This window comes from Rhinoraja longicauda, chromosome 5 (genome assembly GCF_053455715.1).
Source record: "Rhinoraja longicauda isolate Sanriku21f chromosome 5, sRhiLon1.1, whole genome shotgun sequence".
NCBI lineage: Eukaryota > Metazoa > Chordata > Chondrichthyes > Rajiformes > Arhynchobatidae > Rhinoraja > Rhinoraja longicauda.
The window spans coordinates 46430355-46451366 of NC_135957.1; the positions used below are offsets into that span (position 1 = coordinate 46430355).

Sequence of the window (21012 nt, forward strand, 5' to 3'; positions counted from 1 at the left end):
AATCTGGTGACACTTCAGCATACAGTGTTGCCAGATCACACCTGAACAAAGGTATTAAAAGGGCCAAAGACACCCATAGGCAACGGGTGGAAGACCACTTCAACACCACGGACACCAGAAGCATGTGGCAGGGACATCACTGGCTACAAGAGCAGCCCTGCCTGCCCCCACAGCGATATGGCACTGACCAACGAGCTTAACACCTTCTTTGCCCGCTTTGAAACTGGCAAAACCACCTTGAGTGGAAGAACCCCAGCTGAGGCGGAGGGACAGGTCTTGCAACTGAGCACACAGGAGGTACAATGCGCTCTGCAAAGGGTCAACCCACGCAAGGCTGCAGGACCGGATGGAGTTCAAGGAAGGGTACTGAAGGACTGTGCTGAACAGCTGGCTGAGGTATTCACCAGGATCTTTAACCTGTCATTATCTCTGGCTACGGTCCCCAAGTGCCTGAAGTCGGCTATCATAGTTCCGGTGCCGAAAAAAGCAAAGATCTCCAACCTGAACGACTACCGCCCGGTTGCCCTAACGCCGATAGTCATGAAGTGCTTTGAGAGGCTGGTCCTCTCACACATCAAATCCAGCATCCCTGACTCACTGGACCCACATCAATTTGCATACAGGGCAAATAGATCCACAGAGGACGCCATCTCTCTGGCTCTTCACACTGTCCTGACTCACCTAGAGAGACAGAGCATGTACGTGAGGATGCTATTCATAGACTATAGCTCCGCCTTCAACACGGTCATCCCCACCAAGCTCATCACCAAACTCCACCAGCTAGGCCTCAGCTCGTCATTATGTGACTGGATCCTGGACTTCCTGCTGGAACGACCGCAGGCAGTGAGAATGGGCCCGCACCTGTCCTCCACTATCACCCTGAGTACCGGCACACCACAGGGCTGTGTTCTGAGCCCCATGCTCTACTCCCTCTTCACACACGACTGTGTTCCTGCATTCGACACCAACACCATTGTCAAGTTTGCAGACGACACAACGGTGATCGGGCTTATCACCAACGGGGATGAAACAAACTACAGAGCGGAGGTGCAGAACCTGGCGGACTGGTGCTCGGATAACAACCTGTCCCTAAATACCACCAAGACCAAGGAGCTGATCATCAACTTCCGCAGGTCACATAACGGGGAATATGCCCCGATCTCTATCAACGGGGACAGTGTGGAGAGAGTGTCCAGCTTCAAGTTTCTGGGCACTCACATTTCGGAGGACCTAACATGGTCCAATAACACTGCTGCGCTGGTCAAGAAGGCACAACAAAGACTGTTCTACTTAAGAACACTGAAAAAGTCTGGTCTACCCCAACAGCTGCTGACGACCTTCTACCGCTGCACCATAGAGAGCATCCTAACACATGGCATCCCTGTGTGGTACCTCAGCTGCACGGAGGCAGAAAGGAAAGCTCTACAGCGGGTAGTCCATAGAGCTCGGAGGGCCATCGGAACACAGCTACCAGACTTGGAGGGCATCTACAACACACGATGCCTCAGAAAAGCCACCAGCATCCACAGACTCTTCACACCCCTGCAACAGTCTGTTCGAACTCCTTCCATCGGGCAGACGATACAAGGCCTTCTACGCCCGCACCTCCAGACTCAGGAACAGCTTCATCCCCAGGGCCATAGCTGCTATGAACCGGTCCTGCTGAGCCGGATGGCCACAGCGTATAGATCAAACTGTTACAATTGTTTCGTTTCGTTGGGTTGCTGTTGTCTAAATTACTTAAATTATTGCATCGTATGGGAGGCGCATTCCCAATCTCGTTGTACCCCTGGGTACAATGACAATAAAGATATATTGTATTGTATTGTATTGTATTCTAAAGACAGGATACCTTAATTACATCTGGATAACGTCTTCATCATTATTGTCATTGCTACCCTACTGAATAAGTACAATGCAGATTCTTTAACTCGTCACATCAGTAAATTTAAGAAAGGACAATTTATGTACAGTCATCGTCTAGATTTTTAGGTGATTGTTGGATGTTGACACACATTTGTATACCTGACAATGATATCAGATGCAGAAATCTAGTATCAATTTCAATTTTAGTTGATAAAAATAGTTGTATATGTAAGTAAGTTCAGACACAAAGGCTGGAGTAACTCAGTAGGTCGTGCAGCATCTGTGGAGAAAAGGAATAGGTCATCTTTCGGGTCGAGACCCTTCTTCTCAACCCAAAACATCACCAATTCCTTTTCTCCAGAGACTTGATAATGACATCATTACTGCATATTACAATATAAGTTTGGACTACCTACCTGTTAGGGAACCTTCAAACAAATTCTTTCAATTTTGCAACTAATAAAGGTTCTATTCCCATAAGAAAAATTCCAGGCATTTTGAGAAGAGCAAAATTTAATGGCTTTCAACAGCTGTGATGCACAGTTAATAATGTAGGCAATTAGCTAAATAAACATTTCAAGTGGTACATCAGGTTATTATTCAAGTCATGGCAGATTCACAATCTGTCATTTTAAGCTTTGTAATATTGCAAGAAAAACAACCTGTGGTGCTTTGTCATGGATTCAAAAAATAAAGTTGGCTTAAAAAATTATCCAGCTATGATAAGAGAAAGATTTTGTATTTCTTTAAGATGACACCACCGTGGTGGACCGGATATCGAAGATGGAGTACAGAAAATAAATTAACCTTGTAACTTGATACCAAGACACTGAGCCCTCTCTCAATGTCAGCAAGACAAAGGAGATAATGATTGACTTCAGGAAGCACAGCACTAGACATCCCAGTCTACATTGATGGCACCGAAGTAGAGATGGTTGAAAGCTTCACGTTCCTAGGAATAAATATCATCAGCAATTTGTCCTGGACCAGCCATATTGAAGCTATGGCCAAGGAAACACATTAATGCCTCTATTTCCGTCGAAGGCGTAGGAAGTTCAGCAGGTCCCCAATCACCCTCACCAACTTCTAAAGATACGCCGTAGAAAGCATCTTATTGGGATGCATCACAGCCTGGTGTGGGCTCCATCCAAGACTGCAAGAAATTGAGATCATCAGACAATTCAGCCTCCCTTCCGCTAACTCGATCTACAGCAAGTTGCCTCGGCAAGGCTGCCAGCATAATCAAGGACCAGTCTCACCCAGTCACTTACTCTTTTCCCCTTTCCCATCAGGCAGGAAGTACATAAGTTTGAAAACGCATATCTCCAGCATCAGGAACAATTATTTCTCAGCTGTTATTAGGCAACTTAACAGTCCTCTTATCAGTTAGAGTGAGGTCCTGACCTCCCATCTACCTGATTGGAGATCTTTGAACTATCTTTAATTGGATTTTATCGAACTTCAATGTTATATCTTTGCATAAAAATGTTGTACCCTTCATTCGTTATCTGTGTACTGCAGACAGTTTGATTATATTCAAGTATAGTATGACTGCTCAAGTGTGACTTGAAGGTGAAATTGTTTCAATTTACCAGCCACCTTCTCCTTCTTAATAGTACAGATCACAACTTTGCAAAATGACTTTGGAATAACCTGAGTGAGTAGTTGAGTCAATTTTATACATGTTATGCAAAACACCCAATCTTTCAGAAGTCAGATAATAAGTTATTTGCCACAAGATACACATCTGTTGACTTGATCTATTAGTCGTTTCATATATATAGGCGGTCCAATTAAATTTGTGGTCACCCGTGATCCTCGACTGTGCCAAGGATGTAAATGGCATAGGGAGAAACTCTCTTGTGCTCTTGTGTTGGAGATTGCCAATGCCATTGACAAAGGTGTGACGTGGATATAGCTTGTCGTTTATCAGTGCACATATTCTTTACAGTGAACTCTTTATGTGTAGTTATACCAGTGGAAGTTGAAGTATGTTTCTGCCCAGCAGTTAATTTCTGAAATATTTAAAACCCAAGGATTTAGTCATTAAATTAGAATTACTTGTCACGATCAAGTGAATTTGTGAATTTATTCAGTAATTAGTATTGCCAAAGAAAAAGTCAATGCCAAATTAGTCTTAAAGTCAACCCTCAGATTAGCAAGCTTCCGTGGTGATCCATCTGCTCCTGTTTCTCACTTATATGCCTTTTCCTTGGAACAGTTTTGTGTTTGTGTTCTCAGCTTTTGCCTCGCCATTTGATTTGTTAATCTATCTGTAGCTTAGCTTCATCTCTCTTTTCACAGCCCTTCACCATTTTCATGCAGAAATAAAACAGTAAGCAGAAACAATAAGAGAAAACAAAGAGGATAGACACAAAATGCTGGAGTAACTCAACGGGACAGGCAGCATCTCTGGATGGAAGGAATGGGTGATGTTTCGGATCGACAGCTAAAGAAGGGGCTTGACCCGAAACATCACCCATTCTTTCTCTCCAGAGATGCTGCCTGTCCTGCTGAGTTACTCCAGCATTTTGTGTCTATCTTCAGTATAAACCAGCATCTGCAGTTCCTTCCCACACAAGAGAAAACAGTGTTTTTTGATCAATCGGGGTAGATACAATTCCACATTTAGAACATTCATGCAAACCTGGAATAAAAATAATGGAGTAAAAACATGAGATAACAAATTTAAATAATAAGTTTATTGTGAGTTGCTGGACTGGAAGAGATTACTGAGATAGAACAGACCATGATTGGACAGATTTATGGTAGTTTTTAAAATCAAGACTTTGGGAGGCAATATAGCACCATTGGGAATGGAGGCAAGAAAATGCATGGTAAAATTTGGACAACTGAGTTTGCAGCAGAGTGTGGAAGCAGGGAGGATGGCCTGGATATTCCAGAAAAAGTCAAACTGTAAACGAAGAATTGATGGATACGGTTTTCAATAGGATGAATTGTGAAAGATTTCAAGGAGGTGAAGTTAAACTACCTTTTTAGGTATCTTTAGGTATGATTGTTTCAACTTGTCTTTAACTAGATAAAATCAGCTCCATTTGGCTAGATGATGAATTAAAAAACATGGCATTTGCTCTGACTGAAGAATTACATGCAATATGTTAATAATGTGATTTTGTAAGCACACATTTATATTCTGGGCTTACAAAATCACATTATTAACATTAGAAAATATTTCCAGCATTTTCTATTCTTATTTTGTGAAGTGTAGAACACTTCGAAATGCTGATTCATTGTAAGGTACTACAAAAATGGGAACAATCATGGAGAGATCAACAACATAAAGCTCTTTTTACACTCAGCTTTATTCCATATCTTTGTTCTTCACTCTTCACAGTGTCCACTATTCCCATCTATGTTGCCAAGACTTCAATGGCTCTCATAGCTACTTTGTAACCAATTGCAAGATATGGAAGTTAAGATCTCAAAATGTGTGTGAAAATCAAGGAGTGAACGCAGACACTTTAAATAGCGTAGTACATTTTTTTATTTCTATCATTCCTTCCATCCAGTGATGCTGAATTACTCCAGCAGTGAGTCTATTTTCGGTGTAAACCAGCATCTGCAGTTCCTTCCTACACATTTCTTTCAGCCAGACTTGACGCTTGACTTTTTGCTCAACTCACTTTTTCGACTTTAATGCGATTCTTTCACGACCTACCTGTCACTGCTGCGGGGCTGGGGTGGGTTAACAATCACTTCAAAGTAAGCATCAAATCCTTTATTGTCATTGTTTGAAGATTATAACTGCACCGTTACGGTCACGGGTATCACTGTAAAGCCTTGCCTCATGGGGTGTAGGAAAAAACTGCAGATGCTGGTTTAAATCGAAGGAAGACACAAAATGCTGGAGTAACTCAGTGGGTCAGGCAGCATCTCTGGAGAGAAGGAATGGGTGACGTTTCGGGTCGAGACCCTTCTTCAGTCTGGAGAAGGGCCTCGACCCGAAACGTCACCCATTCCTACTCTCCTGAGATGCTGCCTGACCCACTGAGTTACCCCAGCATTTTGTGTCTACCTTGCTTCATGGGGATAGTTCCTGGATTAATAAAACAAAGCAGCTTCTGCTGAAGGGGGTTCAAAGAGTGATTTTTTACACGTTAAAATACCTAATTTTCCAGATGTCGCGACGAAACTCTTTGGGTTGGAGGGGAGGAGTCGTTGAATCGCAACACACGATGCGCTGCACCAGCTCTCTGTCACTGTTGGGACTTGCCAGGAGAACTGGCATTTTGACTTCATACATGAGTGTAACCCAAAGACAGGCAGCCGGTCCCGGCCGTGATCACAGCAGGGGGGGGCCCTTATACCTGGCCCCGCCCCCTCCTCCCCGCGGCATGCGGAGGTGAGGTCCGCCTCCGCACCCCCTCCCTCCGCGAGCCCCGCCCCCTTGCTCTAGCCGGCCCCACCTCCCTCCGTCAGCCCCGCCCCCACCTCCCCATCCAGCCCCGCCCCCACCTCCCCATCCAGCCCCGCCCCCACCCCCTCCAGCCCCGCCTCCCCCGTCCAGCCTCGCCCCACCCCATATCTAGCCCCCCCACCCCATCCAGCCCCGCCCCTTCCAGCCCCGCCCCCACCCCTCATCCAGCCACGCCCCCAATCCCTCCGTCAGCCCCGCCTCCACCTCCCTCCCCCTCCAGCCCCGCCCCACCTCCCCATCCAGCCCCGCCCCACCTCCCCATCCAGCCCCGCCCCCACCTCCCCATCCAGCCCCGCCCCCACCTCCCTCCGTCAGCCCCGCCTCCACCACCCTCCCCCACCAGCCCCGCCCCCCTCCACATTTCCGCGCGGCCGCCGTAACCCCGGAAGCGGAGCGTGCCAGGCACCCGCCAAGATGGCCGCGAAATCTGACGGCGTCGGGGTTACCGGTTTCGCCCAGCTACACAACCTGGACGAGTCGGTGACCGAAGAGGGCGACGAGCAGCAGCAGCTGGACGGGAACCGGGAGGCGAGCAGCTCTTTCCACATCTGCCACTGCTGCAACACCTCCTCATGTTACTGGGGCTGCCGGAGTGCCTGCCTGAGGAGATCGCTGTGCAACCTGAAGGGGGGCGACCATCCGGTGCTCGACTGCCTTTGGATCGTGATCGCGCTGCTCATCTTCTTCTCGGACGTGGGGACCGACCTCTGGCTGGCGGCCGACTACTACCTGAAGCAGGACTACTGGTGGTTCGGCTTGACGCTCTTCTTCGTGTTGGTGCCGTCCGTGCTGGTGCAGATTCTCAGCTTCAGGTGGTTCATGCAGGATTTCGCTGGCGGGGGTCTCGGGGGTGTGAAGGGTCTCAGCAGCAGGCGGCCTGGCGCCACTGGCTACAACCGCTGCTGCAGGACCTCGGTATGGATCTGGCAGTCGGTCATTCACATCTTGCAGCTGGGACAAGTGTGGAGGTATTTTGTGTGAGTGTGTGTGTGTGCGCGCACCGGCGGGCGATATTACAATTAATGAATCAAAGGTATCCCCCTTCCCTCTCCCTGACTAATCCTTTGGGTTTAAATTTGCGTCGGAGGGTTCATCTCCATCGAGTCAAGATAATGCAAGATTGCGTGGCAGGGTCGGTGGGCGTTCGTGTCCCGCAGCTGGAGTAAGTGGAAGGATGCCAGTGAAAGATGACTTTTTAAAATATATTTTTCCTCCCTGTAAAGACATGTTTTAAGGAGCTGGTCTGCAAATTCGTTGGACACCAGAAATGGTATTCGAGTTTATAGTTGATCAGTATCACTACAGGTGTTGTATGGTCTGCGGATAGCAGAAAAATGGCGCAGCGGTGAGAGTGAATCATCTAAGACGATTCGTGGCTCCCGTACCAGCTTTTGGAGTAGTCTGGGGTGACCTCCATTGAGAAATGTTCATTGATCCAAGCAATATTAATTACGTTTACGGTGGGTGGGTATTAATAAGTCCTGAAGGTGTGGTGAATATAAGAATAAAACAAATATGTAATACAATGTGGGTCTGTTTTTTTTGAGAAAATGGATGGAGTTACTATATTTCAAACGGCCCTACTGGATATCTTCGTTTGAAATACGAACTGCTATTTTATGGACAGATTTTTTAATGCATTTGCTGTCATAATTACAATGCATTATTTGCAGTGATCTTTGACAGCATGCTGTTAGGGCAAGAATTACTATTCGAAAAATATAATTCATTGCTACTTATTTAGAGAAGCACTGAAATTTACACTGCACAGAAATTATACCTGGCATTAAGGTGTGATGGAAGTACATGACAATGTATTAATTCTGGTTGATCTTTTAGAACATGTGGGCGACACAACAGTTGAGAATAAATGAAAGAGCACTGCTTTTATGTTCTTTGAAACATTCATCATATTTGTGGAGTGAGTGTGGTTTTTCTTTTGGTAAATCTGACAAAATGTATGAGTATTACATTTTTTGGTAAAAATGAAGGTCATATTTGGAGGAGAGATGTGATATCTACTTGTCAAGTTACATTTATATAGTGAGTAAAAAGGCTTTGGTATAAATGTTTAAGTTGTCAGACTACTTCCAAGAGTGGTCCATTTTTATCAATCGAATTGTGTAAGGCCACCATACTGGGCATAATTGATCGCATAAAACATGTGTCTCATGTACACAGTATCTAGACAGAGCATTTAACATCCAAAGGAAAATACATCAAACATTACTGACCCCAAGTTCCAGATGTATTGCAAAATTTAGAGAAAATGTTGCATTGTTCATGGATTTTTCTGAAATGACGCTGCCTTTTCTGAATTATATGATATTGTCACTCTATTTGTGTGAATATCAAGTGTTGGTTTGTGCATTGTGTCTAGAGATGGAATGATCATCATGAGTATGTGTTGTTAATGTGGGTGATGTTTGAAGAAAGCATATTTGCTCCTTTTCTCCATTAGGGTGGACAATTGTGATCATTGTTCCTGTGGTCATTACAGAATTTTAAAGGTGCTGTCTTCATGACAATTACAGAACATCCCTTGGGGGTCTTTGATTATTTTGAAATAATTAAAAAAATACAAAGCACACACTCACCATAATATATTCAGTAATTTATGTCAGCATTGGAGAAGGAGATCTGGAGAACATTGTATATTCTCTAAAGTCCTACGATTTTGTTTCAGGCTCTTTATTTATCATATGAACTGGAAGAATTAAAGTCTTGCTGCAGCTTTATAAGCAAGTTGTGAATAACAGTTTGAATATGGTAATGTGCAATCATCATTTTTGCCAATTCTGTTATGGTAGGGCTGCTGGAATGTGGTACAATGGTTATTTATATATCCTCTGGTATTGCTTGTAAGTTTTTCCAATTTATAGTACAGTCCAGTTTACATGGAGTACATCATTTTTTGGTAATGTATTTTCAAATGAGAATCTTTGTCATAATTTAACTTTTTGTAATAGCATATTATTTTCAAGTTGATAGATCATGATAATGTGAATGATATTGAAGGTGAATTGAGCAATATTGTTAACATATTTGCAGAAATTATCTTTGCTAAGACTATCAGTCTTCAAGGGACCCTCCTTTGCCTTTTCTGCTTCACTCACTCCTCACCCTTCCATCATCCATGAATTTTGGTGATCAATGCAATGCTGAATCTTACTCAACATGACCACCAAGTTGCTTTCACTTCGTTTCATTATCTATCTCTCCCCTTAGTTGATAGTTTTTCAAATTATACCACAAACTTGCTGATATTTAGAAAAATTTCTTCAGTCATGTTTATGGGCTTCTCACTCTTTTTTGGTTCGTGGTTTCATCTCTTGTGAAATATGGAGATAATGTTTTATTCAATGAGCACAATGGAAAAAAAATTGTAATGTTATTGCTCTGTTTCAAGGGGCTACTGACATGTTTTTTCTCCAGGCAGCAACCCCCTGCTCCCTCTCAAATTTGGAAATTGCTGGCCTTTATTCACTGTCTTAGTTATCGAAAATTAGTAAATAGGATGCATATGCACTATAGAATGAGTGATATTTTAATAGTTTGCTATTACAGTGTGCTAAAATATTTCTACAGTAAAAGCAATTATTTTATTAGGTAAACACAATGAAATGGTTGTTATGTGTTTAATGTTCTGCATGCTGCATTTTGGTTTCTGTACAAATCTGACATCGCATCTTGTACACACTGGTCTTAGCGTCAAACCAGTTGAGAGTTAATCAGTTCTCAAGTTCCCAACAATGTTTAAAATATGATTTTCTAATTTAATAACTTTTTAATGAGATGTACATGACTCAATTAGTTGAAAGTTGACATTTAGCCAAAGGATATATTGGGAGGGTGCCTAAAACCGTGGCCAATTAAAAAGGTTTTATGGAGGGTCTGAAGACAAAAGGGTTGATGGTTAAAGGGTTCAGCTTGGATTATCTCGAGGTTGGTTGCAGAAAACATGGGGAAAACTACTGGTGGTCAATGTTGAGGGAATGTAGAGTTGTGGAATTGGAGGAAATTATAGCAATGAGATGGGCTATGAACATGAATAACTGAACAAAAAAGAAAGAAAATTGTAAATTTAAACCTTTTAAATTTTCCCAGTATGTAATTGGACGTAGCCTAGCTGATTTGAGGGTTGTGGTTGGAGAGGTGAGAAGTGAACAGTGAGGATCAGCCAACTTAATGAGGACCTCAATGGACGAGTAGAGGATATGATGCCGAGTCGGTCAGAGAGGGCAAGGATGGAGACTGCACCAGGAAGAATGACTTTGATCAGGATGTTTAAGTACTGTGGTAGGAATTGAAAACCAGTTGGCGAGTTTCAACACATTGAATAAAATGTGGGCACTAATTTGGCAGGCACCATTACATGCTGAGGACTATATTTTGCACTCTTATCTTCTCCTTTGCTCTATCTATTGTACTCGAGTTTGACTTTATGCATCATATTCTCTGTGGCCAAATCATCTTCCTGCGTATGGCGTGCACAGCCTAAAGTTGTAGGTCAAGGGTAGACATCCAGGCCAGGGCAGCATCAGTTGCTGGGTGGATGGCCTTAATGCCACCAGGGAAAAGCCTCAGTGAGCAGCCATTCACAATGTGTGGGATGGTCTGGTCTGGATATGCGCAGTCGCAAGCAGGTCATCCCCCACTTGTAAATTTCCCCGGTGTGGGATGAATAAAGGAATATATTATTATTGTGCAGGTGATGGGCTGTTCTTGCATGGAGGGTGCGGATCCTGTTCAGGGTTAGCCATTGCTTGCGAATGTTCAGGGTTAGCCATTGCTTGCGATTGTTCAGGGTTAGCCATTGCTTGCGATTGTTCAGGGTTTGCCATTGCTTGCGATGTGGCCAAATGTAAAGTTTTTTTTGATACAGTTGTGCTGGAGAATAACTATCAAAAATCTTAACATTTTTTTTCTGTGGCCAAATGTAAAGATCTCCAGCAATTGGGATTCTTTGCTATTTTATGTAAATGAAAGGCCTTTGATAAATTTGTGTAGAAGTACACTTTCCTGTGCCATGGTGGGTGAAGGGTTGTCTCTGACTTTGTTTGTAGTCAATCTCCTGACCAGAATCGCGGGGCTTGGGTCGGCCCGCTGCGGACCTTTCACCGTTCGGTGCGGCCTGCAGCCACAACAACCTGACCGCGGGAGAAGACGGCAGGGGAAGGGAAAAGACATTGTGGCCTTCCATCACAGTGAGGAGAGGACTGGAGGAGACTCACTGTGATGGATGTTTCTTTTTTTTGTGTGTTTTTGGGGTTGTGTAACTTGCCTATTTTAATGCTTTATTGTGTAATCTGCCTAATTTAATGTTTTATTGTTGGACTGTGGGTGACTGAATTTCGTCAAAAAAAATCGTTTTTTTGGATGACAAATAAAGCTATCTTGAATCTCTTGAATGTGCTATTTTGAAAAGAGTAGGTATTGGGTGGAGGATTTTCCCATCATGAAGGTGAAATGGAAAGTTCATTTCCATGAATCTGTTGTAAAATTTCCATCCTGTATCCTAAAAATACCTTTACTGATTTGAAGAAGGGTCTCGACCCGAAACGTCACCCATTCCTTCTCTCCTGAGATGCTGCCTGACCCGCTGAGTTACTCCAGCATCTGCAGTTATTTTCCTTCACTGATTTCTTTGTTTCTCCAATTTTGATCTTGAGCACATTTCCCATGCTTATTGCGTTACCGTTGCCAGTTGCATCTTCAACAGGCAAGTCTCTAAAATGGAACACTCTTTCCAAATCTTTCTATCGTGATGTTCTCCCTTTTTATGCTATTTATTCAAACTCACTAATCAAGCTTCTGTTATCTCTTTTAATGTTTCATTTTAGGGCTTGGTTTGATTTGTATAATACTGTTTCTGTAAACCATAGGATGTTTTATTAAAGGAATGCCAGTAGCTGCATTGTGGTTTTTTTTTAAGAGCATATAGCATTGAAATGATGTTGAGGCGTCTGTGTCATTGTAACTTTTTTGTCACCCAAATTCTGCTTGAAACTGCTTTCTGCAGTCTATTCTTGCCTAGGGCTTAAAATTGTACATGTTTCATTACAGGGTCTTTTGAGTCACTATCACCTTTCTTTAACTGTTAACTTCTCCCCAGGCTTAACTTTGAAGGCTGTAGAACTTGTATTGGATTTTGCTTTCAATGCACATAAACAGTGTGCAAGGAAGAGATTCTCTTGTATTTTCTCTTATATTGCCTTCTGAGCCAAACAGTAGTGCTGAAGATGATACTTTGGCAAATGTGTTCATAGGATATTACATTTTCAAGAGTGTTTAATTGAGTGTCATGTGAATTATCATGTAATTGTCAATGAAATTCTTGCTGCAACTTTACAGGCACACAGTGACATTGTACTATCAGTTTGCTAGGTAAACAGACTACAATAATGTAACCTGACACATGTAATCCAATTTATAAAAAAACCTACAACATTTGTAGCTGAGGTGGGGTTGTGTTTTGGGTTTTGCAATGTGTTTCCAGAGCCTGATGACTGATGAGAAGAAACCATTCTTGGAACCTGGCGGCAGCGGTTCTGAAATTATTTTGAAACCTAAATCCATGTAAGGTCTTGTATGTTCTGACAGGCCCCTATCCTACCTTGTTCATTTAATATGGTGGCATTATTTGTACAGAACCCAATTGTTTTTCATGATATCTTCTCAAGTTTTGTTAGCATTTTCTAGGGTTGATTTTATTTTTGCTGAAAACTTTTGCATTAACCTGATCAGTTCTATTTTACTGATTGGGAACTTGGATATTTCTGATTGGTTCCTCTCCTACATCTTTAACTGTCTGCTTAAAGTCACTATTTCTTCTAGTTGATTGATACTGAAGTGCCATTGGTGTTGATTCGTTTGTTGTTGATTCGTTTGTTGTTGATAATGGGTTGTTGTATACGAGAAAATCTTTTGTATTATCTCTTTTAAGATAACTTGCATTCAGAGGAAAAGTTGCATAAAGCATGATGGCTTTATGCTTTCCTTACTTTGAATGTTGAAAGGTGACCTATCTCTTCATGTGCACCCTTTTAATGCTTGTTTCAACATTTCTGTTGGAGAAGGTGTTGGCTTCTTTTACCATTATGGAAGTTTGGAACTTAGATTATTTGTGTCTTCTGTATTTTGAGTCTTGTTACTTGATGCACTTATTGATTTCAGCAATATTATCTGCATCTCATGAAAGAATTTTGGACCTTGCAGTAAATGCTGTACCTGTGTTTTTGCATCTCATGTTTCGGGGATTTCCTATTTTTTCACCACAAAATGTGGAAAGATGACCATGTTTTCTTTTCTGACCAATGTGTTTATCACAGCTTTGATAATTCCTGGTTTCACACTTTCTTTGTGGAAAGCGGAAAAGGCATTAATCTTCATTGAAGGTATTTATTCACAAAATGCTGGAGTAACTCAGCAGGTCAGGCAGCATCTCAGGAGAGAAGGAATGGGTGACGTTTCGGGTCGAAACCCTTCTTCAGACTGAAGAAGGGTCTCGACCCTGAAACGTCACCCATTCCTTCTCTCCTGAGATGCTGCCTGACCTGCTGAGTTACTCCAGCATTTTGTGAATAAATACCTTCGATTTGTACCAGCATCTGCAGTTATTTTCTTAATCTTCATTGAGATAATTACCTAATGTCCAAGCTTTTTGTTTTATGAGACACTTCAATACACACACCAGGGCATTTGAAACACTGCATATATTTCAGATGTAGAATCATATTAATTTCTTCATCCTAAGCAGGTTCCGGTTGACTTTACTCTATTGTTTTTGTTATTGCAATCTTTGACTACATTGGTGCTAATCTTCGTAACTCGCACCCTTGGCACCATGGTTACTATCTTTGCTGTTGAAACGTCAGATGTATGTTTTTGGGGATGCTTGCATTCCCTTCTAATGCCTGTCATTTTATTTCTCTTGAAATAGAGGACTTTTGAAGGTAATGATATTATGTAAATACAAGTCGTTGTATAAACTTGATTTGACAAGAATGGGTCCATTGAGAAGGGCATGAAAAGACTTAACAATATTGTTAAATACCCAAATGAAAAATATGTCAGTTTGCTTAATGAGATAATGTGATGGCATTTTCAAGGTTAAGAAGTTTGCAGACCATGTGAGGAAAGAATGAATGAACAAGTTTTTTTATTTTCATAAATCTTGGTGTAAAATACCATACAACACAAGGGGGAAGCATGTTTAAGGTATTTTCAGACTAGTCTGCTTAAGGCAATGTGCTTATTAACAGATCTGCTTCCTTTTGCAGTTGAATGAATATTTTCCATTCAACTGCAAACTCATTCATTTTCTTAGAAGATCAGTTAATAAGCACATTGTCTCAATATTGTTATTCCCTTTGAGTGAAGAATATTTTTAATACATTGGATGTAATGCCTATTTGATTGTCCGAAACAATATTTTTTCTTTAGGATTGCTTCTTTGAAAAAGGGAGCCATGCTTGCACAGCCTTTTTCTGTGTATATTCCATGATATCTCATTCACATGCAAATCATACACCAATTTTGGCTCTAGGTTTGATTCCGCTTGGTTTAGTGGTCTTTGAAACTCCCTTTTTGTGTTAATCTTTCATTTAGTGTTTTATTGTTGCAAAGTCGTCCATAATTTTGCTTTCATTTCCATTGGTGCTTGTGATTGAGAATGGTTATGACTGAAAGCTGAATATGAAAAAGAATGATTGGATTGGTGCTACATAACTTATCTAGAGGTTGCTATAAGATTACAAAATTAGTAGTTATAAGTTTTTGCATTTCAGAATTGGTAACTGATCCACAATTGGTTAGCAAATCACTGGGAACTTTTTTTCAGTGTTATCAGTTATAGATTTGCCTTTGAGTTTCAGGATGGAGCTATAACGTTAGTTGCTAAAAAGTAGATTCTTTTAGGACATAAATATGACTGAGAGGGTCAAAGAATTTGAAGGATTTCCCAATAGTGTTACATTAAATGCATCTAAGTCACTGATCAAATGTATCATGAAAGTGAACCATATAACAAACCTGAAACTGATTCGAGCTGAGTGTAGTCTTAAGTGTTGTGAAGAATTCAAGACGTGGGCTCAAGCCAAATTTAGGAAGTTGTTGAAATTTTGCAAGAGAAGGTTTCTGCAGGCTCACTTCCCTTTGAGTAAAGAATTTTTCCTCAAGTGAGAAAAGAGTCTGCAGTTGACCAGTAATCTTGAGGCAAATATTATACAAATAAACACTTAAACAAATGGTGCTGGTTTAATTGTTATTTGTTGAGAACTCTTAGAAGAAATATTAGAAACATAGAAATATAGAAAATAGGTGCAGGAGGAGGCCATTTGGCCCTTCGAGCCAGCACCTCCATTCATTGTGATCATGGCTGATCATCCACAATCAGTAACCTGTGCCTGCCTTCTTCGCATATCCCCTGATTCCACTAGCCCTTGGAGCTCTATCTAACTCTCTTTTAAATTCATCCAGTGAATTGAAATGGGTGGTTTGGTGGTTGACTGATTCATCAGATCTGATGTAAAGTCACTGACCTCAAATACTAACTCTATATTTTTACTTTACATTATTGAACTTTATTGCCATCCAGCACAGTGAGGAATGTGGAATCCACTGTGGTGGATGTTTATGTTAACTTTTATGTGGTTGTGTGTCTTGTTGCTTTTCACTTAGTATGGCTTTATGGTAACTCAAATTTCACTGTACCTTAATTGGTACACGTGACAATAAACTGACTGAAACCTTGAATATTTCCAGATATTTTTCACGTTATTTCCATTTTCCACCATTTGCAGTATTTGGGTTTTGTGGTATTTGGTGAGTAGTTGTTCACTAGAAGACAATTCCATCAGTGTTGTGGTCTTGCCAGATCTCTTTCTCCTCTTGCAAAACACAGTGCTGGAGGAATGCAGCAGGCCAGGCAGCATCTGTTAAAGGAATGGTTGGAATGCTTCATGACCCGCTGAGTTACTCCAGCACTTTGTGTTTTCAAGATTTCAGCATCTGCAGATCCTTATCCCCATTCATCCTCCATTTCATTTGTTGTGGTCCTGCCCGATTTCTTCCTCTTTTTGAATTCTATATACATCAGCAACCTTTCACCTGTTGTTATCTCCCGGTGTTGAAAATAAATTGTCTCCAGATCTACCACTCTAATCCTTTGTCAACACCTTTATTACTTTAGAATTCCATGCCCATGTTATTCCTATTCCTTATTCCCTTGTACATTCTCAAAATATCATGTGCACATTGACACAACAAAGGGCAAAATTAACTGCATGCAACTTGCAAATCATGGGCACATGTGGCATGATTCAATCCAGGAATACGTCCAATGATAGGAGGAGAGCTATCAGTCTGAAGAAGGGTCTCGACCCGAAACGTCACCCATTCTTTCTCTCCAGAGATGCTGCCTGTCCCGCTGAGTTACTCCAGCGTTTTGAGTCCACCTACATACAATGATAGTTTGTAATAATAGATGTGCAATGTTATTTCCAGAATAATAGTTTAGAGATACAGTGTGGAAACAGGTCCTTCGGTCCACCGAGTCCGCACCGACCAGCGATCCCCGCACATGAAAACTACCCGTCGCACAATAGGGACAATTTACACATACACCAAGCCAATTAACCTACATACCTGTACGTCTTTGGAGTGTGGGAGGAAATGGAACATCTCGGAGAAAACCTATGCAGTCATGGGGAGAAAGTACAAACTCCGCACAGACAGCACCCCTGGTCGGGATCGAACCCGGGTCTCTGGCACTGCAAGCGCTGTAAGGCAGCAACTATCGCTGCGCCACCATGGCCGCCCTAGACAGTGAGTTAGTTTCATTGTGACATTAAGATTCACTTTGATGACTCAATTTATTTTACAAGAGAACATTCAACCTTTTTGGTCTAGCCTTCAAATCCTATTTATTTAGTTATGGATTGAGTCTGAATCTGCCCTGTAGTGCAAATACCATCAATGCAGCAAATAAATAGTATTATTACCGACATGTGAAAATTAACGTCCAGGAAATACTTGGGTTTTATCCTTTGTCAGTTAGTTGGACAAGAAATGAAAAAACAAGTTAATGCAGGCCATTTTTACATTCCAAAGTAAGCAATTACTTCTACAGCATATTTTGTTACAATACTGTGTCATGTCATTTGTAGGTCATGTCACCGAAGTTTATTCTTGTATATAAATGCTGAAAGAGTTTGTTAGTATTACTGCAATTAGTTTTAATTACAGTAATTATGTGAATTGGGGTTGCTCATGATATTTCATTGTGTAAACACTGTTACTGTGGCAAACAATACATATTGCAAGGGTCTCAACCCAAAACATCACCTATCCATGTGAAACTGCCTGACCAGTTAAGTTACCCCAGTATTTTATGTCTTTCCTTGGTAAACCAGCATCTGTAGTTCCTTGTTTCTGCACATTGTATTGCTTTTTTTAAGGCATGAATATTTTTTTTCTCCCTTTGTGTAGAATTGTAGCGACTTGTACATTTTGAGTTGTATACATTGTGAATATTATATGAAATGTTCAAGGCCTTTGTCAAGTTGTCCAAATACCCAAGATATTTACCTATGAAATTAAAGGGTTAATTCTGTTTTCTTGTTTCTGATGGGGTTTTTTTCATTTCAGATAAAATTTTAAATTTAGGAGAAATTATATTGGTGATGAATCGCTTGGACAAATGGTAAAAATTAAACTGTTTTTGTTTCGCTTTAAATTTGTTCTGTTCAATATTTTATTTAAATGATATCATAAAAATAAACCCGTTGACAATAAAAGTTGTTCAAACTCTTTGTTTTAATTGCTCTAGAATCATGCATTTAATGTTCCCTCAGAAAATGGGTACTAGTCAAATAGATTCCCAGAGGTTTCAAATACAGCCACACATGCTGAGATTTCTAATTGCATTGATCCATATACAGTGCCCGCCATAATGTTTGGGACAAAGACATCATTTCTTTATTTGCCACTGAACTCCACAATTTGAGATTTGTAACATTGTCAGATTTTAATAATATCCATTTTATACATTTTGGTTTCACCATGTAGAAATTACAGTAATGTTTATACATAGTCCCCCCATTTCAGGGCACCATAATGTTTGGGACACAGCAATGTCGTAAATGAAAATAGTCATGTTTAGTATTTTGTTGCATATCCTTCCCATGCAATGACTGCTTGAAGTTTGCGATTCATGGAATCACCAGTTGCTATCTTCTCTGGTGATGCTCTGCCTTCTTTAGTTTATACTTTGGGGGCTGGTCCCCTTCAGTTTTCTCTTCAGCATATAAGAGGCATGCTCAATTGGGTTCAGATCGGGTGATTGACTTGGCCACTCAAGAATTGACCATTTTTTAGCTTTGAAAAACTCGTTTGTTGCTTTAGCAGTATGTCTGGGATGCTGTAGAATGAACTGCCGGCCAATGGGTTTTGAGGCAGTTGTTTGAACTTGAGTAGAAAGGATGTGTCTATACACTTCAGAATTCATTATGCTACTACCAACAGTAGTGGTATCATCAATGAAGATGAGTGATCCAGTACCTTCAGCAGCCATAGATGCCCAGGCCATAACACCCCACAACTATGTTTCACAGATGAGGTAATATGCTTTGGATCTTGGGCAGTTCCTTCTCTCCTCCACACTTTGCTCTTGCCATCACTCTGATATAAGTTAATCTTCGTCTCGTCTGTCCACAAGACCTTTTTCCAGAACTGTGGTTGCTCTTTTAAGTACTTCTTGACAAACTGTAACCTGGCCATCCTATTTTTGTGGATAACGAGTGGTTTGCATCTTGCAGTGTAGCCTCTGTATTTCTGTTCATGAGGTCTTCTGCAGACAGTGGTCATTGACAAATCCACACCTGATGAGTGTTTCTGATCTGTCAGACAGGTGTTTGGGGATTTTTCTCTATTATAGAGAGAATTCTTCTGTCATCAGCTGTGGAGGTCTTCCTTGGCCTGCGATTAGTAAGCTCACCAGTGCTCTCTTTCTTCTTAATGATGTTCCAAACAGTTGATTTTGGTAAGCCTTAGGTTTGGCTGATGTCTCTAACAGTTTTATTCTTGTTTCTCAGTCTCATAATGGCTTCTTTGACTTTCATCGGCACAACTTTGGTCCTTATGTTGATAAACAGCAATAAAAGTTTCCAAAGGTGATGGAAAGACTGGAGGAAAGACGAGGCGCTGAGAGCTCTCTTTTACCTGCATTAAGGGGGCAATTAAACACACCTGAGCAATTACAAACACTTGTGAAGCCATGTGTTCCAAACATTATGGTGCCCTGAAATGGGGGGACTATGTATAAACACTGCTGTAATTTCTAAATGGCGAAACCAAAATGTATAAAAATGGCCTTTATTAAAATCTGACAATGTGCATGCACTTTAACCACATGTGACAAATTTTGGAGTACAGAGGCAAATAAATAAATGATGGGCCTTTGTCCTAAACATTATGGAGGGCACTGTATTATACCTTTTGTAATAGAGGTATTTAATTTTTTTGTGTATCAAGTATGCAATTTGCATCAGTGAAAGTCCTCCAGTTTGCTCCAGTAGTGTACATTACAAACTAACCTAGCTGCTGTAAAGGACTGGAGGGTTGGCACTTGAAATAATATTGCCACAGCTACATATCCATCACATGGTTTCAATGAGTGGCATATGCATAGAGAATGCCTGGCTGCATTTCCCAGTAGGTTCCTTTTAACGGATGTTTAAGGATCCTTTTGTACTATGGAAGTTGCATAAGCCGGTCACTGTGCCAAATTAATTTTGGGTTTTCCTGGGGATGCAAACAAAGTAGGAATGAGCTTGTTGGTTCTTGGTTAATGTCATGCCAATTCTTGCCTATGATTGGGTTTTTTTAGTCCAGAAGATTAAGGGTTGCTCAAATTGAAGTACTAAAGATGATTAAAGGATTTGATAAAAGAAAAGAGTAAAATAATTTCCTCTGCAAAGAACAGAGCAAGGGAATGTAGTTTAATGATGGGTTACTCGATTAATAGCCAGTCCAAGGCCAATAGAGTGAATCTCAACATGGCAGCTGGTGAATTTAAGTTAAAATAATTAATTGGTGGAATTAAAAGCTGGTTTGTACTAGAAACCACAAAACTACCACATTATTTTCACAAAATCATCTGGTTTACTAATGTGGCAGTTTACACGAGAATTAAATTTGCCACTCTTATTTGGGCTGACACTTAACTGATCCAGTTGCACAAATGTAGTCAAAAACTTCATATTGTAGTTGAAGGGTCATGACCCGAAACTTCACCTATCCATGTTCTCCAGAGATGCTGCCCTGCCTGCTGAGTTACGCCAGCACTTTGTGTTTGTTTTTGCACAAATATAGTTATTCTTGGCTGTTTAGTGCTTTTTAGAACATATCGTGATTCCCTTTTTTTCTGAATTTGTGGGCAAATGAGAAGTGGAAAAAAGTTGCTTGCATTATTTTAAAATAATATGCTTTGAGATGAAGCAGGGAGAATTATCCTTTGGGTCATTGAACTTCCTCAAATTTCTCTTGGTCCTGTTATTCTATAGCCTACACTTCATGGCTTAGGCTTTGGATCTGCAGGCTGCTTTTCCTCTGGTATTAGCTTCTGGCTGGATAGCTGGTACGCAGCATACAGCTCACACCATTTTAGTCTCTACATTTACAATGGCACCACTAGAACCTAAATGTCT

The 21012-nt window shown here is 41.1% G+C and overlaps 1 protein-coding gene across 2 annotated transcripts in view; it reads left to right on the forward strand.

Moving 5' to 3' along the window:
- The first annotated feature begins 6709 nt into the window (after positions 1 to 6709).
- The window catches only part of LOC144593611 (XK-related protein 6-like), a 295045-nt gene continuing 280742 nt past the window's right edge, over positions 6710 to 21012 (forward strand). For both annotated transcript variants that reach the window (XM_078399450.1, XM_078399451.1), the window contains exon 1: positions 6710 to 7272. In XM_078399450.1, the coding sequence (XP_078255576.1) occupies positions 6719 to 7272 (554 nt within the window). In that variant the 5' untranslated portion in view covers positions 6710 to 6718. The remainder of the gene's footprint in view (positions 7273 to 21012) is intronic.